Source organism: Phoca vitulina, unplaced genomic scaffold, assembly GCF_004348235.1.
Source record: "Phoca vitulina isolate PV1807 unplaced genomic scaffold, GSC_HSeal_1.0 scaffold13, whole genome shotgun sequence".
NCBI classification, from domain to species: domain Eukaryota; kingdom Metazoa; phylum Chordata; class Mammalia; order Carnivora; family Phocidae; genus Phoca; species Phoca vitulina.
In genome coordinates, this window is record NW_022589716.1 from 35,116,147 (window position 1) to 35,137,902 (window position 21,756).

The 21,756-nt window shown below is 42.6% G+C and overlaps 1 protein-coding gene across 3 annotated transcripts in view; it reads left to right on the plus strand.

Moving 5' to 3' along the window:
• Positions 1-21,756, plus strand: part of ITPR1 (inositol 1,4,5-trisphosphate receptor type 1) — a 324,688-nt gene that overhangs the window by 172,821 nt on the left and 130,111 nt on the right. For all 3 annotated transcript variants that reach the window (XM_032411831.1, XM_032411829.1, XM_032411830.1), the window contains exons 28-37: positions 113-283; positions 774-839; positions 1,892-2,029; positions 5,133-5,258; positions 7,533-7,733; positions 9,408-9,659; positions 10,922-11,047; positions 13,448-13,576; positions 16,971-17,091; positions 19,564-19,748. In XM_032411831.1, the coding sequence (XP_032267722.1) occupies positions 113-283; positions 774-839; positions 1,892-2,029; positions 5,133-5,258; positions 7,533-7,733; positions 9,408-9,659; positions 10,922-11,047; positions 13,448-13,576; positions 16,971-17,091; positions 19,564-19,748 (1,515 nt within the window). The remainder of the gene's footprint in view (positions 1-112; positions 284-773; positions 840-1,891; positions 2,030-5,132; positions 5,259-7,532; positions 7,734-9,407; positions 9,660-10,921; positions 11,048-13,447; positions 13,577-16,970; positions 17,092-19,563; positions 19,749-21,756) is intronic.

Below are 21,756 nucleotides of genomic sequence, written 5' to 3' on the forward strand. Positions count from 1 at the left end.
GTGTGTGTGTGTGTGTGTGTGTGTGTGTGTGTGTGTGTGTGTGGTGGTGGTGGTGGTGGTGTCGACTTTCCAAGAGGTGGTTGTGCGCCCCTGACACATTACATTTGTTCAGGTCCAGCTGCTTGTTACCAGCCAAGATGTCGACAACTACAAACAGATCAAACAAGACTTGGATCAGCTGAGATCCATTGTGGAAAAGTCTGAGCTCTGGGTGTACAAAGGGCAGGGCCCTGACGGGGTCATGGATGGTGCCTCTGGTGAAAATGAACATAAGAAAACAGAGGTGGGTGAAACGCAGGTCATGCCTCCAGAGCAGATGGATGGGCTCCTCAAACAAGGGAATATCCTCTCTGGTTTTAGGTAAAAGTGCAGATTGTAGGATTGTAGGATGAGCTTTATTCTCCAGGGATCTGCTTGTTAAGTAGCCGAAGTAACAGCCATTCTCCTAGGAAATAAGCTGCAAAATGGAAGTTTAGCTACTTCTTCTGTGTTACCTTGGACCATGGGGAATAGACTTTGTTGTTGAGTGGATGAGCACCAGATTTCCCTTGCAGACCCACCCAGGAAAGAACCTGTTCTCAGTAGGCTGGCCCCCCATCGTCTCCCACCTCAGTGAAATCATGTCAATCAGAATGAGTTGGGCTGAAACCCAGCATGACTGTAGGAAAACTGCCAAACTCTCATGGTTTCCTAAATGCTGATGCCAACCTGAACAAACAGACTATTGCCCGAGGGCCGAACAAACCACACTTACATTTATTTTTGGTCCCTAGGAGGGGAATAACAAGTCACAAAAGCACGAGAGCACCAGCAGCTACAACTACAGGGTGGTAAAAGAGGTAAGTGGCCTTCCTGCCTTCTTTCCTTCTTTATTAATTCTCCTAGGAGCTATGGTTTGTGAAAGTCAAGTTGAAAGTGCAAACACTTCAGCTTTTTTCTTCATGTAAAGTTTCACAGGGAGAAAGAAGCTTGCAGAGGTTACATACTTGGGTTTTATGGTCAGATCTTGGTTCAAAGCATCTTCTGCCACTTTTTTGTGTGTGTCCTCAATTTTCTCACTTTTTATAGGTGCAGTTAGCACCTGTATTTCTGAAGGTTTATAATTGACCAAAGGATTAATTGATATAATTGTCAAGGCTCTATCTCAGTGGCTGGCACATAGTCCACCAGGGAGGGCTCTGGGTCTTTAGAATTCTTTGCATAAGGTAGTTCAGAGTTAGGAGGTTGGGAGCTTTGTGGTTTTTTTTTTACCCCAGAGCAAACTCTTCCCAAGTCCCTGGCAATGATGCTGAGTCTCACCATTTTAGGAGATCTTTCTGAAACTGTCCCACTTTTGGTTGAAGCCATAATCCACTGCGTAACGTACACTGGAAAGACATGTTCTTAGCCATGTGGAGGTTCGGTTTGACGCGATTAACAGGGATACTACATATTAGAGCACCATCTCCCTCGTTCTGGGTGTTTTAATATGCTGTGATCACTTCCGCCTCCCTGCCCACGACCGGTGCCTACGGTTTTTTTTCTGTCGTGCTCCCTAGTTTTCAGAGGTTGATTTCTTTCATTTTTTTTTTTTTTTCAAAAAAATTTCATCTGGCTTTATTGAGGTATAATTGACCAAAAAAGTACTGTCACCTCCCTGAAGCGTGACACGCAGTAATTTGATAGACATACTCTCTGAGATGACTGCCACAATCAGGTTAACGAACACCTCCGTCACCTCGCAGAGCAAGCTCTTCGAGGGGGTCGAGGGGGGTGAGAACACTTAGGATTTACTTCAGCAAATTTCACCTGTACGTACACCTTCACTGACTATTGTTGCCGTGCGGTACATTGGAGCTCAGAACTGCAAGGTTGGTCAGAGGTACAACCGTTGGGTGTCTCTCTCGGACAGATTCTGATTCGCCTCAGCAAGCTCTGTGTTCAGGAGAGCGCGTCTGTGAGGAAGAGCCGGAAGCAGCAGCAGCGCTTGCTCCGGAACATGAGCGCGCACGCCGTGGTGCTGGAGCTGCTGCAGATCCCCTACGAGAAGGTGAGTGAGTCCCCCTCCGGGGTGGGGGGGGATCCCCGGGTTTTCCTAAAGCCTTCGCATTTGGTATCATTGGCCAAGACATGAAGTATGTGATGGCCGTGAGTATAAAGCCCTTGTAGGTCACTTGTATGAAACAAAGAGCATCATAAAATGGGATCACCCACAACCTGCCTCCAACTGTAGGATTCTAAGCCAGAATCCATTGATTGTCGCCTCGCTCCCACGCCACGCTGGATGCGAAGGTTCGATAGACGGAGCTCTGTCTGCACACGGGCTTGTGCTGCACAGAGTCCTCTGCAAGTGCCCTTCAGGCAGTTTAAGCCCTACAGGTTGCTAGGGGCATGTGGGAACATAGAGCTTGCCCGCTTTGGAGGTCCTCAGGAGTGTGCTGACGTCTGGCCGAGTATTTGGATCTAGCATATACTTTGCTCTAAGCCCTCTTTTCTGTCGTTGGAAGCTACACTCTCTGTCGTGTTCTTTCACGCCAGCGTTTGTCATTGACAGTGCTAGGATTTAGGCAAGTAGGGTAATAGTGCTTAGCACTGTGCAGCCTGCCTGACGCTTGCAAAAGCGTCCGTTCGCTTCCAAAATCCAGTGCAGTTGTCGTGGTGTTCCCACTTGACAGATGAGGAGACTGAGGCTTGGGGAAATTTAGAGTCCCAGGGCATAGATTTCTGCCTCTTGAGTTTACCAGTGACTGCCAGAGAAACTTGCTGGTGTAGAGCTGCCTGAAGAAGGCTTACTGCTCGTGCTTGCCAGGGGGCACTGCACTAGGTCATTTTCATTCACTAGTTCATTTCATCCTTAAGACAGCACATGAGAGAGGTCATGCTTTTAGTAGCCCCACTTTAGGTGAGAAGGCTGTCGCCAGCGGTTCAATACCTTGCCTATACGGCCCAGCAACACATGACAGAGCCAGCCTGCCCAGTTGTGGAGCCCAGGTCTTGTTTGCTGTACCTGCTGCCCTGTGCTCAAGGAAGTTCTTGGCAGAGGCCACCACCACAGTCATGGGGACTGTGGGATTCAGGCTACTCAAGCCTTTCAGTAGCCACAATTAAGCTTAATCCCTCTACTAGGTCAGGAACTTAACTAACTTGAAATTAATGTAAGTGTGCATGTCATCCAAACTTGACTGACATTTAGACTAGAACCAGCAAGCTGATTCACCACCTTGCTATGTGTAAAGAATGTGAGGAGGTGGTTTGCTGGCCTTATCTTTGCCTCATAATATCATCAGTTGCCTTAAAGTTGTGCCTTCGTAGAGTAATGTTAACCTAACGAATAGGTAATCTGATGTGGCTGGAATTGGTGGCAGAACATAGTGTGTGTGTGTGTGTGTGTGTGTGCGCGCGCGCGTGAGTGCAGATATCCCAGTGTGGGAGAACAGTGGAGGAATTGCTACAGATACCCTCTTGTTACGTGATGTCTTTAGAGCTTACCTGCCTTGTAAAAATCCATTTCAAATGATGAAGTCTTTAGTTTTGTGAGCCCCAGCAGACTCTCCTTTTAGCTGAAGAAGTGAAAGAGTGCAGAACTGTTTGAGGTGACTGCTGCCAACCAGCAGTGTCTCTCTCTGCCTCAAGGCCTCTGATTTCTTAGAACTGGAAGGCGTGCCACTTTTCTCTGTTAATGGGAGACAAATGTAATACCCACTCTGTTGTGTGGGGATTTGCTATTAATGTCCTCTTAAACTCGCCCGTTTTGGATTGTTAAAGCTGGTAGCTCAGACTCCTTCTGTTAGTTGTTCTGACAGATGTGTCCTGTTTTCTCCCAGGATGATTATCTAGACCAGGGTGAGCAAACTGCAGACATGAACCAAATCCAGCCTACCACCTGTTTTTATACAGCATATTAGCTAAGAATGATTGTTCCATTTTTAAATAGTTACATTCTTAGTGGTACGTGCATGATGTCCTCTCTTTTGCTTTTTGACCCACAAAGCCTAAAGTTCTGTCTGACCCTTGGTCTAGACCAGGACCAGTAGCTAACGTTGATTATGTGATAACCATCTAAGCACTTGACATGGATTTTGTCACTTAATCTTCATGGCAACCATATGAAGTATGCATTTTTATTACCTCCATTTTGCAGATGAGGAGACGGAGGCCCTGAACGGTTAAGTAACTTGCCCGACGTCACACAGCTAGTGAGTGGTAGATCTGGCCTAAGAACTAAGCAGTCAGGTTTCAGGGCCTGCCTTCCTAACTGCTAGGCTCTCCAGCCTCTGAAAAGAGGTGAGAAGACTTAGGGAGGTTCCCGTGGGCTAAACGAATAGGAGGGATGACTCCATTTCATTCTCCTTTCATCTTTGCTACATTAAAGGTTTATTTGTTTAGAATTGGGCAGAATGGCAGTAGGGTTTAATCAGTTGTCTTATCATGGGGCATCTGATGCTTTACAAACACTGAGTATATGTTTTTACTGTAGGAAATGAGAATCACATAACCAGCTGTGTGAAATGCCTGGGGCAGGTATTATCCCCATTTTGCAGATGGGAAAACTACCTCTTGGGTTAAATGCTGAGCCTGAGGTGACAAGGAAAGGATTACAGCAAGTATATTTGCCCAAATCGATAATCTAAAGTGATTTCTACTCCGACATGTTATCTCCTGCCAAAAGCTCTAATGCATATATGCGTTAGGCAGATTAAGAAGGGTGAGCCCGAGAGCTGGGGCGATGTGGGCTCTCCACCAGTGAGGCACTCAGCTGTTGCTCTGCTGTCTCTCTGTTCTCAGAAATGGGGGGGTTCAGAGATCTGGGGGCATTGCTAGAAATGGGATCCAGAGGCTTCCTTTCAGCTTCCACTCTGTGTTGCATCTTTCCCGAATAAATTCTTTTTGTATCTGCCCATGGCTAGCGGAAGAGGATATAGCACAATTGAACAGGTTACTGGCTTCTTTGAAGTGTCAACAGCACAGCACCCCCATATTTTCACACAACAGGCCCTCAGCAAGCACCTGCAGCACCCCACTCGGCAGGTGATGGGTGTGTCGAGGAACTGGGTCTCCTGGCCTGGAGATAGGTGCTGCCGCCTGCTGACCTTCTCTTGTCCACAGCATAGCCCTGTTTTCAACCTATTTTTCATCTATCTCCTTCCACACAGGCTGAAGATACCAAGATGCAGGAGATAATGAGGCTGGCACATGAATTCCTACAGAATTTCTGTGCAGGCAACCAGCAGAATCAAGCCTTGCTACACAAACACATAAACCTGTTTCTCAACCCAGGGGTAAGACTCCAGGCCTGTCTGGAAATCTATGAGGGGAGGAGGGCAGGAAGCAGTAAGAGGAACAGCTTGTTCTTTTGCTGTTGTGACCACGGGGACTTGTGTAATGCAACATTCATTCCAAGGGGAACATTTGGACCAACTCTTAGGAGGACATAAATACTCCCCATCTTTTTAGGGGAGAAAGCGGGGGAAGGGAGGAGGAGGTGGTAGGGCAAGGTAAGATCTATTTATATTTTTTCTTAACATTATTACATCAAATTTTAGCCCTAGAGAGTTGCTGATTCTCACTCTCCAGCCACATCCTCCTGAGGTCATGCATAAAGTTTTTGATGTACATAATATAATACATAATACGTTAGATACATACAAATACATAATATATTCATTTAAAACATAACTGTGTTAGATATGTTTTGAAAGTATGTATTGTGCAGTTTTTTAAAGAAAAATGGTGACGTACTCTACACTTTATTTTGCATTTTGATTTTTTCACTTAATACATTACGGCTGTCTTTGCCAGTCATACATATATAATTTTTTTGCATTTTTGATGAGAGGTTGTGATGGCTACATGGAGTTCCCTAGTATGGCTGTAACTTTTTAAAAATCATTCTCATATTAGTAGACATTTAGACAATGTTTAATTTTTTGGCTTTGTAAATAATTCTACAAAGGACATCCGTGTAAGTACACGCACACTCACACACTCATTTTTTAGTACCACTAGGGCTTTGGAGGAGAAGGACTGATAGGCTGAGGGGTAATACTCCCTCTTTGTTATGTATGAGGAAAGAAAAGACTAAAGATAAAAAGGTTAAAGCCCCCTACCTCATACCAAACGTATAACTTAGTCACTCAATAACTCTGGGTAAAAAATAGAAAATAAATCTTTTAGAAGATAACATGAAAATATCTTGATGACCTGGTGGAAACTGAAATCTTCTTACACAGTATACAAACAGCACTAATTATAAAGGAAAATATCAATAAACCAGGCTTCTTTAAAAACTTCTATTCACCAAATGACGTTATTAAAATCCTCCATAGGCAAACCAGAGAGTGGGAGGAGACATTTGCATTGCATGTGTCCAATAAAGAACTCCTATCCAGAATATATAACCAACTCAAAAAAGTCAATAAGGAAAAGGACAAACCACTTTTAAAAGGGGTTTTTAAAAATGGGTAAAAAAAAAACTTTAAAATGAAATCATCCATAGAAGAAATCCAGACAGCCAGTAAATGGGACAAAGTGATCATCAGAGAAGTGTAAATTAACTAAGATTTGCACAGCAAAGTATGACTAAAACCAAAGAGACCAACAACACTGTAAATCAGCTAGGGTATGGAAAAGCTCTAGTGTAGAGTAGAAATTGTTAACATCTTTTGAAAGCTGTTGGCAAGTACTTTCTCAAGCCAAACGTTTATACTTTGCAACCCAGCAATTCCACTCTTGCGTGTAAACCCAACAGAAATGCACATATATTAAAGTTTAGCAGAAGACACGTTGAAGAATGCTCAGAGCAGCCCTATTTGTGCTAAGTGTAGTGTTACTATTTGCCATTAAAACCGGATACGCACCCAAATGCCCATCAGCAATAGAATAGATAAGCAGATTGTGGTTTATCCGTGCCATGGAATATACATAGCAGTGACTGCAAACAAACTACTGATACATGCAACAACATGTTGAGAGCATTGCAAATGTGCTATTGAGCAAAAGAAACCAGACAGGAGAGAGTACAGGAGGCTCAACAGCGGGCAAAACTGATCTGTGGTAGCAGAAATCAGAACGAGTTAAATTGGGTGGCGAGGCGTTTCGTTTCTTGATCTGGGTGCTGGGGTTTCCTGTGTAGTTCATTGAGCTGAAGACTAGTGATTTGTTTCCCTTTCTGTGTGTTTATTATGATTAAAAAAGAAGGCAGGGGTCGCCTGGGTGGCTCAGTCCTTAAGCGTCTGCCTTCAGCTCAGGTCATGATCTCAGGGTCCCGGGATCGAGCCCCACATCGGGCTCCCTGCTCCGCGGGAAGCCTGCTTCTCCCTCTCCCACTCCCCCTGCTTGTGTTCCCTCTCTCGCTGTGTCTTTCTCTGTCAAATAAATAAATAAAATCTTTAAAAAAAAAAAAAAGGCAGCACAGAAGTGAGAAAGGAGAAAGGTCTCTTCGTGGGTTTAAATGCTTCTCCCTGTGTGCTTTGGTAGACTTTTTCTCACGTTGTACTCTGCTCTAGCCGCCTTTTGACCATTTCCCTGTGTTCCTGCCCTCACTCTTGTGCCAGATCCTGGAGGCAGTCACCATGCAGCACATCTTCATGAACAATTTCCAGCTCTGCAGTGAGATCAATGAGCGGGTTGTCCAGCACTTTGTTCACTGCATTGAGACTCACGGTCGAAACGTCCAGTACATAAAGTTCCTGCAGACGATCGTCAAGGCAGAAGGGAAATTCATCAAAAAATGCCAAGACATGGTCATGGCTGAGGTGACAACTATTTATCTCTATATACCTTCATCTGGTGTTCCATACAAATTTTTTAAATTATTGCTGTCTGTATGAACTGGCACCCTGTCCCGGAGCCACATAAACGGACAAAACGTAATTGTGGTTTGTGTGTGTAAGAGAGAGAGTGTGTTTGTGAGCTTAAATTGTGTATATAGGTGAGAATCTGATCAGATTTTTCATAGCAGTGAACCTATTTATTTTAAGGCATTTTGGCTCAGATTCTTCTGAGAGGGGAAAAAATAGGAATATTGAACCCAAATTACAATGAGTAGAGATTAAATGTAGATAGAAACCAGGGAGCCAGAACAGCCTATGTTCCTGTGGATTATAGGACTTTTTCCTTAATTATTCACTTTACTAGCTAGAAAAATTGTTGCTTGCTGATTCATGGGAAGAAGCTGGGTTGTCTGTGGGAAGCGGTGCCCCATGGGATGCTATCTGACCAGGAAAGCCCTCTGCCACACCTGTGGTTTTGGTGTTCAAATATACTTAATTAAATCTTTCCACCTGTTTAAAAAATGAAACCTCAAGTAAATCCACCTAACACTTGGATTTATAATCCTAATAAAAAAATCATAGGATTCCAGTGGAAGGTAGTGTAGTGTAATTAAAAGAATTGACTTGACCTGGGATGTGAATGTAGGCTAGGCTACTTTACTGGCACTGTGAGCTGATGACTTCCCCAACCCTCAGCGCGCCTTCCTACAAAACGAAGGCGCAGTGGTATTCAGCCGAGAAGCTGATATGCCGACTCAGTGAAATAATGGTCACAATAATAGCTAACATTTATTGGAAGCCTGCCATACCCTAGTCACGGTTCTAAGCAATTTACATATAATCAGTGATTTAATCTGCATGACGCAGCACCATGAGTTAGATACCATCTTTGTCCTCAGTTTTACAGACAAAACTGAGGCACAGTGAGGTTAGATAATCCACCTGGGGTGTTTATCATGGTATCTGGCACCTAATTAGGGCTTATAGAGGTGAGTTGTTATTATGCAGATACTATTGACTATATTTATTTTGATTTCTGTGCCAGCTCGTTTTTGGATCTTCTGTATTTCCCACAGTGCTGAAATTGACTAACTCTTCAGTAGATTTATGAGAAGCCACACACAGTCCTGGGGACAAGTTATAAGTAGGAATGCCTTGATTTTTTTGACGAGTATTGAAAGGAAGGTGTATCTTAGTAAGAAGTGGATAATTGGTAATTGTGAAGACAGAAGGCAGTATGTGAAAGAGTTGTAAGAGGGATACTACTTTTCAAGCATAAAAAAGATGGAAACATTTTTAAAAAGAAAAATCATAGCCTAAATATTAGGTTTGGAAATCCAAGTGCAAGCTTGCCGTCTACATTTCCACTTGATACATGAATGTTGGTCTGTGGACTTTCTCTTCCCCTGATAGTTTGTTAAGGCGACTGTCAAATACCTGTATCTGTCGATTAAAATGCTGCTGCTGGAGATTTTCAGTTACTGATTCAGAGAAATGAATGAAATTTCGATGAGTTTAGTAATATGGGTGAGACTGGCTTTGGAAAGCAAATGCTGACAGAACATCTCTCTTTCTCTGCGAGTAGATATTTTTTAAACGGTGCCCCCCCCCCCCCCCGCAAGAGTGTAAAATAAACAAGCCCTGTTCTTTTTATAGCTGGTTAATTCGGGAGAGGACGTCCTCGTGTTCTACAACGACAGAGCCTCTTTCCAGACCCTGATCCAGATGATGAGGTCAGAGCGGGACCGGATGGACGAGAACAGCCCTCTCATGTACCATATCCACCTGGTGGAGCTCTTGGCCGTGTGCACCGAGGGCAAGAACGTCTACACGGAGATAAAGTGCAACTCTTTGCTCCCGCTGGATGACATCGTCCGCGTTGTGACCCACGAGGACTGCATCCCCGAGGTAAGCGAGCCTTTCTCATGCCTCTGCACATGGCCGGCCCACACGAGACCTCACAGTGCTGAGACCTGTCGCTCATTTCATAGTGACATCTCAGTTGGTGGGAGCAACATTTTCTCGAATGCCAATTTTGTGCATGAAGATCATCAGCGTTGGGGGGATGTTAGTCTTTCCTACTGTCTCCTTGAGAACCTTGGGAATCTGCTGCTGCGCTTCTGTTCTTGGAAATTAATAATTCAGCCTGTGGAGCAAAGAGGATTTTTGAATCCCCTTTGAATGAATGTCTGAAAAACAAGATTGAATGGGTTGATATATGGTTCCTGTGCAAGTAAGACCTATTCTGCAAGTTTATTCTTTAAAATGAAAATTTGTATTGTAGAAATGATGACAATTATAAAATACTGAGGAACTACAGGAAAGCAATAGGAAAATCAAAATAATCTATAATTCCACCACCCATAATAAATACCTGTTAGGTTTTGGAAATGATTCCTTCTAAGCTGTCCATTTTCTTGTTCATGTATTTTGGCTGGTAACAAAAACAACAAAAACTGTGGATCATTCAGAATATAGTTTGCCTTTGTATATTTAAAATACATACTACTAATTTATATCTTAAACTAAATGTACATATATTTATATATAGCATATGTAGTATGTATCATATATATATACACTATTATGTTTTTAGGTTATTTTTTTGAAAAGTTAATACATTTTGAAAAGTTCAAATAGCAGAGACTATAAAGGAGTAAACTAGGCAAAATCTCCTAATCTGTCCCCTCCCGCCCCACAGAAAATCATTTATTATGTTCTTGTACATTGTCTAGAATTCTGCATATAAACAAATATAAATATATATTGTCCATTCCCCTGCTCCCTCTTTTTTTTTTTTTTTTTAAACACAAGAGGTGATATTATGGATACACTGTTCTTCTCTTCGTTATCAGTCTGTAAAGAGAGTCCACATTCCTTTTTTATAGTTACATAAAAATTTTATCGTATGGATGTGCTGTAATTGCCCTGCATGGCTATTCAACGGGCTTATGCGAATATAATGAGATGATAATAACTGGTGATTCTAATGAAGGAGGAAATGACAAGATGGCATTTTTCTCAGCCTTGTCCACACAGCATTTTCTCAGACTTTTTGATTCTTATTTATCTGATAGGTGAAAATAGTGTTCTAACATACTTTGATTTGCATTTCTCTTATTCCACATATACCAAACCGATTTTTCAGAAAAGTCTGTTTCTGTCTTCAGGTTAAAATTGCATACATTAACTTCCTTAATCACTGCTATGTGGATACTGAGGTGGAAATGAAGGAGATTTACACCAGCAATCACATGTGGAAATTGTTTGAGAATTTCCTTGTGGACATCTGCAGGGTAAGGCTCTCTGGGACTGAGTGGCAGAGCACAAGTGTGTGTGCATGCATGTCTGGACATCCTTATGCAGGCATAAGGGAAATATCTGCATGATTTCAACTTTGTTAATGTGTGGTACAGGGAGGCAGATGTGACTCTTATCATTGCACACATCTCATTTCTTCTACCTTTTACTCCTAGTAAAAGAAACTCCTAGGGAAGATGGATTATTTCTGCTTTTCATTTCATCCTTTATGGATTGATCTGTGAATAATAATCTGAGATGTATTAAAATCACATCTAAAAGTTTTCTTTTCCTTGACAGTATTTCTTCTTGAAGGACACCTTCCTGAGCTTGAGCATTTCTCTCCTTCGGTCTGGTGTCGAGGATTCTGCAAAGCACTTCCGTTTGCATCTGCTTTGCTGATCCAGCCGTTGTGCTGGGCTTCATACTCTTGATTTGGTTTTGCTCCAAGCTTAACATTGATCCTAAGGCTGCAAGACTTACCACCTAACAAGGCACACCATAGATTCACTAGGAGTTTTGTGGTGGTAGATTTGGGGGAGGGGTGCCAGTAACCAAGAGAGAGTAATTGTAAAGTGAATCTTAATTTTGGAAACGTGTTAAAAAGAAAGGTGCATTGTAGAGTCCTAGACTGTGATAATTTCTGCTTGATGGTACAGTTACCAGTGCAAAACAAGGAACCTATAAGAACTTGTTTTCTTCCCAATCTAGGACTTTATTTAATAATACCCAGGTATTGGTATCACAGACATATATATATATTTTAAATCTCAAATTCCTCCTAGTCTTTTAATCGCATAAATCTAGTTTTTTTGGAGACTGGGATGGAAGGACTATTTTGCTTTATTTTTATTTTATGTTGTATTATTTTTTTTTAAAGTAGGCTGTACACCCAGTGTGGAACCCAGTGTGGGGCTTGAACTCATGACCCTGAGATCAAGACCTGAGCTGAGATCAAGAGTCAGAGGCTTAACTGACTGAGCCACCCAGGCACCCCTGCTTTGTTTTTTTTGTTTTGTTTTTTTTTTTTAATCAGGGCTGAGCAAAGTTTTCTGTAAAGGACCAGATATTAAATATGTTCAGCTTTGTGGGCCACCTGGTCTCTGTCACAACTACTCAACTCTGCCCTGGTAGTTTGAAAGCAGCCATGACAATATGTAATCATGTGGGCATGGCTGTGTTCCAATAAAACTTTATTTATAAAAGCAGCCACCAGGGGTGTCTGGGTGGCTCAGTCATTAAGTGTCTGCCTTTGGCTCAGGTCATGATCCCGAGGTCCTGAGATCGAGCCCTGCATCGGGCTCCCTGCTCTGAGGGAAGCCTGCTTCTCCCTCTCCCACTCCCGCTGCTCGTGTTCCTTCCCTCTCTCGCTGTGTCTCTCTCTGTCAAATAAATAAATAAAATCTTTAAAGAAAAAAAAAAGCCGCCACCAGCCCTTAACTTTGCTGACCTCTACATTACATTATTCAGAAATGTAAAATCAGTTGCTAATTTCATTCTCTGAATTTGTCTACAAACTGCTCAGCATTAAGCTTAGAACATGGTAGTTAATAAAACTTGATTCTTTTTTGTCCTTCATATATTTTTATGATAAGCACTGTTAATGTCTCAAACTGTAGGACTAATGAATTTGGTAATAAAACTTGATTTTTTAAAAATGTATTTTCTAAACCTTTCCCTCTAAATTTCTAATCTTGTTTTAAGCAGCAAAATTAGGTAGAATGCAAGTAAAATCTGAAGTCTCTCCTCACCCTAAAACTTACAGAGTCCATAACTCTGACTCACAGCCCACTACTTTCAACAGCATTGCATATCAGTAACTTTTTAAAAATTGAAGTGTAGTTGACACACAATGTTACATTAGTTCCACTGTACAACATAGTGATTTGACAACTCTATAGTAACATGTTTATGGAATGAAAGAGTGTTGTGGATTTGGAGAATATCACATGGACCTCACTGGTGTATTTGATTCTCTTGATTATATGGATTAGGAAACCATGGTCTATAACAGATGAATGGCTTAACCAGGAGGACAGTTTACTTTTAGGGAAAAGTACAGACAACTATAGTTACTATGCCTTTTGCTGCCTTTTTAAGGTTTAGATTTGCCACACGTGGCTAGGAATTTGGAAGCAAAGGCCCGTAGGTCCCATCCCGATTTTAATGTTTTGTGCGTCTGCATGTGATATCCGAGTTGATCAGCTTCTCTTTCTGCATGATTTATTGTTGTTGTTGTTATTATTACTGTAATTCCTGAGAGGGAGACATATTGACCTGCAAGCCTTTACCTTTCATTTGTTAAGGGTAATCAGCAGGAGTGGTCACAGATTTCTTAATCCTACAACTGACTGCAGGTTCTGGTGTCATGTCTGAAACATCCAATTGCCTTGCAGGCCTGTAACAACACCAGTGACCGGAAGCACGCAGACTCAATTTTGGAGAAGTACGTTACTGAAATTGTCATGAGTATCGTTACCACCTTCTTCAGTTCTCCCTTCTCAGACCAGAGCACGACGCTGCAGGTAAGAAAGGCAAATGCACGTGCAGGGTGTTCACGGCCGAGCTTCGGCAGAGGCCATTGGCATGGATTTGGCAGTGAGCAGCTATCCATGAGCCGTTCTGCAAGGCATTCAGACAAGATGCTTTTCTTGCTGTGGAGGGCCCCTTGGCTAAAGAAGCACCTGAGAGTGCTTTTCTGTACCAGATGAATCTATTGGTTGTTGATTTTTTTTTTCCCCTTAAGATGCCTTTTCTTCCCCCTTCAATCTTATTATTCCCCCCCTTCAATCTTAGAAGAAGGAGAAGAAGCTTTCAGATAGGTGCTAGCATGTTATTAACACTTTTTAAAAATTCATTTGGAGATCCCGATTCTAACTCCCAGGCATGTACCCAGAGTTCACCCAAAGCGGTGCGGGGCTAGCGTGAGAAGGTGTTCAGCCTGGCTGGCGGGGCTGCTGCGTGGCCCGGCCCCGCGGGCGTGTGCACGCCTTCCTGCGTGGTGCTCCTGGGGCCGTGCACTGCAGGGGCTCTGCATCAGGATTCCCACGGTATTTCCAGGTTCAAAGGTAGGAATCCATGGATCCGGGAGATGATGTCATTCTTTGACTTGGAAAAAAATCATTCTTCTTTATATAACTTATGTCTAGGTCAACTGCTGTGCGAGTCTTACTGCAGGTACGTTCGTACCGCCTGCAGGATGAAAGCTGGTCTTGGTCTCCAGCGGTCAGAAGAGAAATATTAACCCTCCTTGTCGTGGAAAGAGGTGGAGGCTGTCTTGGGGTTGATGGGTGGCCTAGGGTTGATGGGTGGCCTAGGGTTGTTGGACTACAGACAGATAATCCTAATGAAGGTAAATTCTCCAAGGGAAGGGTGATTCATACTCCCTGGTGTGTTAATTAGATACTGCTATATTTCATTAATATGCAAAGAGTTCATATAAGCCTACTACAGCCTATGAGGTGGATGATACTATTCCCATTTTGCAGCTGAGTAAACTGAGGCTCAGAAAGTTTAATTACCATGCTCAGTCAGGGTCACAACCATTAGGTGGCATAACCATGATTTCAGCCTACTTCTCTCTGATGCAAAAACTTGAATTATGGAATTTTTCATGAGATACCTTTCCTTGGGACTGTTGGTAACCTTATGCTTAGTTAGAAATAACTGTACAAGCTAGTGGTTAAGCTAAAGTATCACGAAGTTAGAAGGCTGCCTTTCAAATGTCAGTACATATTCTTGAGTAATTGGGGAGCAGAAACTGGTTGGATCCCAAGCACATGAATTCCTAGAGACCAGAACATGCTCCTCACCAACTACTATTACACGGAGAGCCAGCTAGGAAAGCTGCTTTGGTTACTAAGATTGGACTTGCTTCTTTTGTAATTTAAAGTGACAATCGCCACAGCAATGCCCATTCTCCTATAGATTGTGAAACAGTATTGCAAAACCAAAATGTCAAAGTAAATCAATCAAATTAATTGGAAAACCATTAAACAGGAACTTGTGTATTGGATTTCCATCTTGGCCACTCCTGTCTCCTCATATTGCCTTACTTTGAAACCAATTTTTGGACCACCTAATAAGCCAGAATCGTCAGAGAGATGAATCTTCAATATAAATGTTGAAAGTTCCTAGTGAGATCCCAGGTTGTCTATCTATACTTAGAATACAAAGTCCAAAGTGGTTTTAGCTTTGTTTTTTAAGGGGTAGCTTATGGATTCTAGAGCCTTCATTTTCAAGGAATACTATTTTTGGAGCTCTCATAGCCTGTTTTATTTTGTTTTTATGCTGAAAAGCATATGCCTCATTTCCCCAGCTAGATTTTTACCTCCTTCCTGGCTTACTTCCTTGTTTGTTTGGTTTTTTTGGTTTGTTTCCTTCTTTTTATTCAACCCAAACATATGAGGAAGGAAAATGATGAACTTGGATTTGGCTGTGTTGCATTTATGTTGCCAGTGGAATGTCCAGGAAGCAACTGGAACTGTGGGATCCAGGGAGGAACAACAGAATTTTGGAGGCTTTAGAGCAGGATAAAGCTGGTTTCAAATCCTCACTGTGCCCCTTATCAGCTCTGTGGACTGGCCTTGGTCACTGAACTTCAGAACCTCTTGGCTTACATTTGAAACAGGGATGGAATATCAACCTTGCAGGTTATTGTGAGCACTAGAGATAATGTTTATGAACCATCTAGCATAATGCCTGGTACATAGGAGGTGCTTAGTAAATAGGAGCTTGTGCTTTTCCCCACTACACTGTCAGCTTTGGTAAGAAGGGCGTGGTTATGTCTTAGGTCACAGTTGTCTGCGATACTGCTCGGTCCCTGTGCCTTGCTTTGTGCTTGGAACCTAGGAGATGCTAACTCATTGAATAAGTAAATGAATCTGTGAGACTCAGGAGAGTGGAGGGATAGAATCCAAGTATAAACATTTGCTCATTGAAGTTGTGGCCCGGAAAATGAAGTGGTTTACTAGAGGGGACTGGGCAGAGCACAGATAATTAAAGGCAAGATACAAAAGAGGCCAGGGGAAGGTCTTCACTTTATCCCGCGTGCAGGATGGGATTCAGGAACAAGCAGGGCTTCAGGATCTAAGAAAAGGGAGCATTTTATGAAGAAGGTGATGAGCGGCCATGTTCTTTAGTCCAAGAGGTCAGGCGAGCTGATGTTCCCAGATTGCCCATTGGAATAGGTAATTAGGAGGCAGCTACTCTGGCCAATTTCTTCATCTTTTGTTTATCCAGGGATCAGATGGAACAGAGCAGAGGCCTAATAAATATTGGTTCAATTGAATTAATTTAGTCAAAGGATACTTCTTTCTTTGAGTTTGGGTGTTGGGTTCTCATCCCAACTCTAACACCTACGAGCCAATGGGAGGGATAATACCACTTATGTAACCATAAGAACTATCTTCTGTTTATATCATTGAAGACACTGCTAGAAATAAGTAAGCATTCTTGGTGAGATCCACTCATCAGTTTGTTTTTGCTGATTAAAAATAGAGGTTCTGCTTATAGGAAATAATGTCTGGAAAGAACTTCGGGTTAATTTACCTCAATCCACTTATTTTATATATTGGATGAAGTTAAAGCTCAGAGACATGAGGCAATTTGCCTGAAGTCATATAGCCAGTTGGTAACTGGACAAGAATACCAGATTTCAGACAGTGATTCCACTCTTTGTTCTTCTGGTCGGACTTAGATGGCATCAGGTTTGTAAATGTCCTTAAAATGCTTCTGATTTTTTCCTCCTTGGGCTAGGCAACTTCTAGAATCCTGCTCATAACCGGTCACCCCTTCTTACTCTTGCAAAGGGTCCATTACCATTAACCCACAGTTCAATGCAATGTCTATTTCTGATCAGCATATCAGTGATCTACAGAAAAGTCATACCGCCTGTCTCTTGGCTTCTCTTCCTTGCAGACTCGCCAGCCTGTCTTTGTGCAACTGCTGCAAGGTGTGTTCAGGGTTTACCACTGCAACTGGTTAATGCCGAGCCAAAAAGCCTCTGTGGAGAGCTGTATTCGGGTGCTCTCTGATGTAGGTAAGATATTAGTGCAGCTGGGATTGACTGTGATGAAAATGAATTGCCTGACAGTAATAAAGACTGCCATTTCTTGAGCACTTGTTCTAGCTCTTCTGAAGTTCTGCACACAAGAAGTTGCAGAGGCAGAACTGGAATGGAGGTCTTTTTGATTGCTAACCCTTGCTTTCATCTACCAAGCCAGCATCTCCCAAGGTTAAGAGCCAGTAAGTCCCAAAGAAAGCTAGGCTTTGAAAAAATAAAGAGTCCACCATTCAATGTTAGGCAACTCTTGGCAAGTCACAGTGCACATGAGCTAATTCAAGGCTCTGGGAAGTCTCTCATTCAGGAAACGGATTTGTTTACTCCAGTAAGTGTATTTGACCGTATGGAAACTTTCTTCCTACGAAGTACATGTCCAACCCCAAGGAACATCCTTTCTCAGAAATGCTACACTGATCCCTTTTGCCTCTCGATGATAAATGGTGCTCCATTCCCTCTTCCCCGCCCCTCACTTGTCACCTCTCTGGCAGCTTTGAAAGGAAGTCATGAAAATTACTGCTCCCTTCACCCTGACTTACTCAGACTCTCTTCCTTGGCCCTGTTCCCCTTTATAAATGTTAAGCAAGGCGTTCATCTTCCTGCCTAAATTGAAGAAGAGTTACCTCCCCGTAGTAGCTATTTAGATCCCCTGAGAGCAGCAGAAGAGGCAGGTGGGGTTCTTAGCACTATTGAGTAGCTGTCCAGCCAATACAGATGGTGTTACTTCCCTGATTTCAGTCGTCCCATCCTGATTTCCTTGACTCTCAAGTGATAGGTGTTGGTGTCCTTTTATTATTTTCGCAGCACTATTTCACAATAAGAGATGAGGCTTTTGAAAGTGTGTACGTTATAGGTTCATGATGTGATATCTCAGAACCAGGGCTCTGAGACTATATCCCCAAAACTCGCTACTCTGCCCATGTAGGATCATGCATCATAAAGTTGTTGAGTAAAATTTGGGCAGGTTGCCCAGTTGATCAGCCCAATGCTCATTAGGGAGATGACATGTTTTAATTGGCTTGGCATTGATGAGAAAAGACAGAGGGAGGTGATGTCTATGAAGTGGGAGGCCATGGAAACAGCACAGCACCCCAGGAATTCAGACATATGCCCCTTGGGGAATACTTCTTCCTGACTAAAATCACACCAAAGTTCACTATTTTCATGGTTTATCTTCAAAAGGGGGTATCCAAGGCACATTGTTTCTAGCTGAGTATATGCTGTGCATCCTGCTTTTTATTTTTATATTATTCATATCTTTTTTCCCAAATTTCTCACTTGCTATATTAAACTGTTAGAAATTCGTTGGCTGGCTGATGGTTCCTTTCCCCACACTGTGGTTTTTTGTTTTTTGTTTTTTGTTTTTTTGGATTTAAACAGTTGCTTCTCAAATTGCTTCTTCCAGGGTGCTGGCATTGTTTTTACAGTTAGATACAGGTAATATGGCACCTTCTTTGCTTCTGGTCTTATGAAGCATTGAAGACAGGAAGTCATTGTCTTGTTTTTCAGAGGTTGTTGGATTTCCCATATGGGAAAAAAAGATTGTTGGTCTTAGTTATTTTCCTTTATTAATTAAACTTTTTATTTTGGAATAATTTCAGACTTACAGGAAAGTTGCCAGGATATCACACAGAGTTCCCATATGCCCCTCACCCAGTTTTCCCTGCTGTCAACATCTTGCAACACCAGGATATTTTTGTCAAAACTACAAAACTGATATTGGCCCATTGCTACGAATTAAACTCCAGACCTGGCACCACTTTTTCCATCAATGTCCTTTATCTGTTCCAGGATTCAGTCTAGGCTCCCACGTTGCATTTAGTTGTGATGCCTCCCCAGTTCCCTCTGGGCTGCAACAGTGCCTCAGACTTTCCTTGTGTTTTATGACATTAACAGTCTTAAAGAGTGCTGGTCAGGTGTCCTGTAGAATATACCCCCCCCCCCCCCCACCGCCACACCATGGGCTTGATTGTTCCTTTTCTTATGATTAGACTGGAGTTTAAGAGGGGAAGAGAAGAGCCTAAATGGAAAGAATGGCTTACGTTATTGTAAATGTCATCTTTTGTATTATGTTTGGCTTAAATTGGCATTTTGTAGATTGTTCTATAGAATACCACTGAGAGAGAATTTTTGGAAAAATAGTTTGTTGGCCAAATGAGTTCCCTATCTTAATAATTCTTAAAATATATGAACACACTTTGATTTGCCTAAACTTTGACCTTAGAACATGTTAACATACCTCAGAGCTACTGTCCCCCAGAATTCACACTGAAAATCGCTGACCTAAGGATGGTCAAGTTCATTTGAGCTCCTCAGCATTCACACTCCGTGCCATGCAAGTGACATACTATGGAAAAAATCTGCCTGAGGGGGTGATGGGGGAGTTAAGTCTGTCTTTGGGGCATCTCCCATGCAAGTTGGAGACTCACGAGTCATCTTTCTTCTGTGTAGCCAAGAGCCGGGCCATCGCTATTCCTGTGGACCTGGACAGCCAAGTCAACAACCTCTTTCTGAAGTCCCACAACATCGTACAGAAAACTGCCATGAACTGGCGTCTGACTGCCCGTAATGCGGCTCGCAGAGACTCTGTTCTGGCAGCTTCTAGAGACTACCGGAATATCATTGAGAGATTGCAGGTAATGCTTGGCCCAGAGAGGAGTGAACCTGAACCTGGCCTAAGGTGGTTCCCACACAGCAGTGCTTCCATGAGCCAGAGAAAAACCAAGATTGGCCATAGAGAGATGTCAGTATGTGAATGGATAGTCAAGCACAGTAATATACAAAGAACCAAGAATGCAAAGCTACTTGGGAAGAGAAAAGCTCCTGACGAAGTCATGGTCTTTAAAGGTTATTCGTAGATTTACAGATTTCTTTTTGAGAATAGGGACTCTGCTCTTACCAGGAAGAAATATTTAAATATTACAAAAGGATACTTAGGATAAGGGAATGAGGGCTCCATTTTTTTTTTTTTTTCCCCTCATCCTGGCGTATTTAGCCTCTTGATTCAGCAAGTAAACAAGTGTAATAATGCCTGAGAAAAGAGTTTTCTATCAGAATGAACCAACTGAAAATAAAAGTATAACTAAATTCTACCTGGATTATACTTTTTTCTTAGCACCTATGAAGAGATCTGTCCCTTTGTTAAGGGGAGATTAGTGAGTATTAGGTGTACATGAAACACTTAAACATACATCTTAACATTAACATCTTCCTTTAGCAAGCTCCTCAAGGGATTCTCTTACAGGTAGTGTACATGGGCCATAGTTGGAGATTCTCAGACGCTTCAGATGGGCCCGTTGCCGTGCTTAAGGGCATGATCACAGGCCAGCGCCTGGGGTCAAATCCTGACTCCATTGCTTAGAAATGGTGTGTTCTTGGGAAAGTTACTTTATTGTTCTGTGCTTTGGTTTCCTCATTTGTAAAGTAGGATAATCGTAAAGCTACCTCGGGGGGTTGATGTGAGGATTACAAGGCTGATAATGTGTTCCCATTATCAGTGCCTGCTTAACAAATCGCAACAGCCATTATTTCCCTCTCTTCCGCTGTTCTAGAGGTTGGCTGGGCTCACTAAGGTATTTCTTGCTCAGGGTCTTGAAAGCAGTTGCAGTGAGATGACAGCCGCGGTTGGACTCATCTTGAAATCTTGCACATGTTTGGCAGTTGAAGTTGGGACCCCCAGCTGGAGTTGTCACCTGAAGCATCTACATGTAGTTTCCCCATATTGTCAGCGCTTGCTTGCAGCATGGTGGCTGGGGCCTAAGATTAGCATCTCGAGAGAGAGACAAGGAAAGCTGTAATGCCTTTATAGCACACATAGCATCACTTTTGTCAAATTCTGTTGGTCAAGGCAGTCCCAAGTGTCCACTGAGGTTCAAGGGAAGGGGACATAGACCACCATTTAATGGGAAGAATGTCCGTGGTGCAGTGTAAGAAGAACGTGCAAGAGAAGATATATAACAGTGGCCATTTTTGGAAAATACAGTACACGTAAATGGCATAGACTAGAGCCTAGCGTGTAGTGAGCACTTGATCAGTGACAGCTGCTATTACGATTATTACTGTTATTGTCATTGCTGTTAGGACTGTAATAATTAGATAAAATAAATGAATCTCTGTGAGGTTATATAACCTGCCTAGAGATGCATTCATCAGCTCCACTCATGCTGGGCACCAGGGATGCAGTGGTGAGCAAAACCACAAATGATCTTTGCCTTCATGGATTCTCAAGTTTTGGAAGGAAGATAGACATTAGTCAGCTAATCACATGGATAAAAGTAAAATGGCAAGAGAGACAATGCTGCAGAGAAGTGAGTAGTGCTATGGAGGGCTGCTGAGGAACCTAATCATGCCCAGAGCTGGGATGATGATCCAAGAAGGCTTTGCTGAGGAGTGACGTTTGAACCAAGATCAGAGGAATGTAGGACTTACTTAAAGGAATAGAAGGGAGGGAAACAGCATTTGAAAAGAACATTGTATGGGACAGAATGTGACACATTCAAAGGCCAAAGGAAGGTTGGTGTGGCTGGAGCCCATGGAGCTGGGGAGGCAGGAAGGAGTTCTTAGGTCAAGGAAAGAATTTCATCCTTACTGTGACACACCCAGTCTTAAACAAAGATAATTTAGTTCAAATAGAGTGCTTCCTGA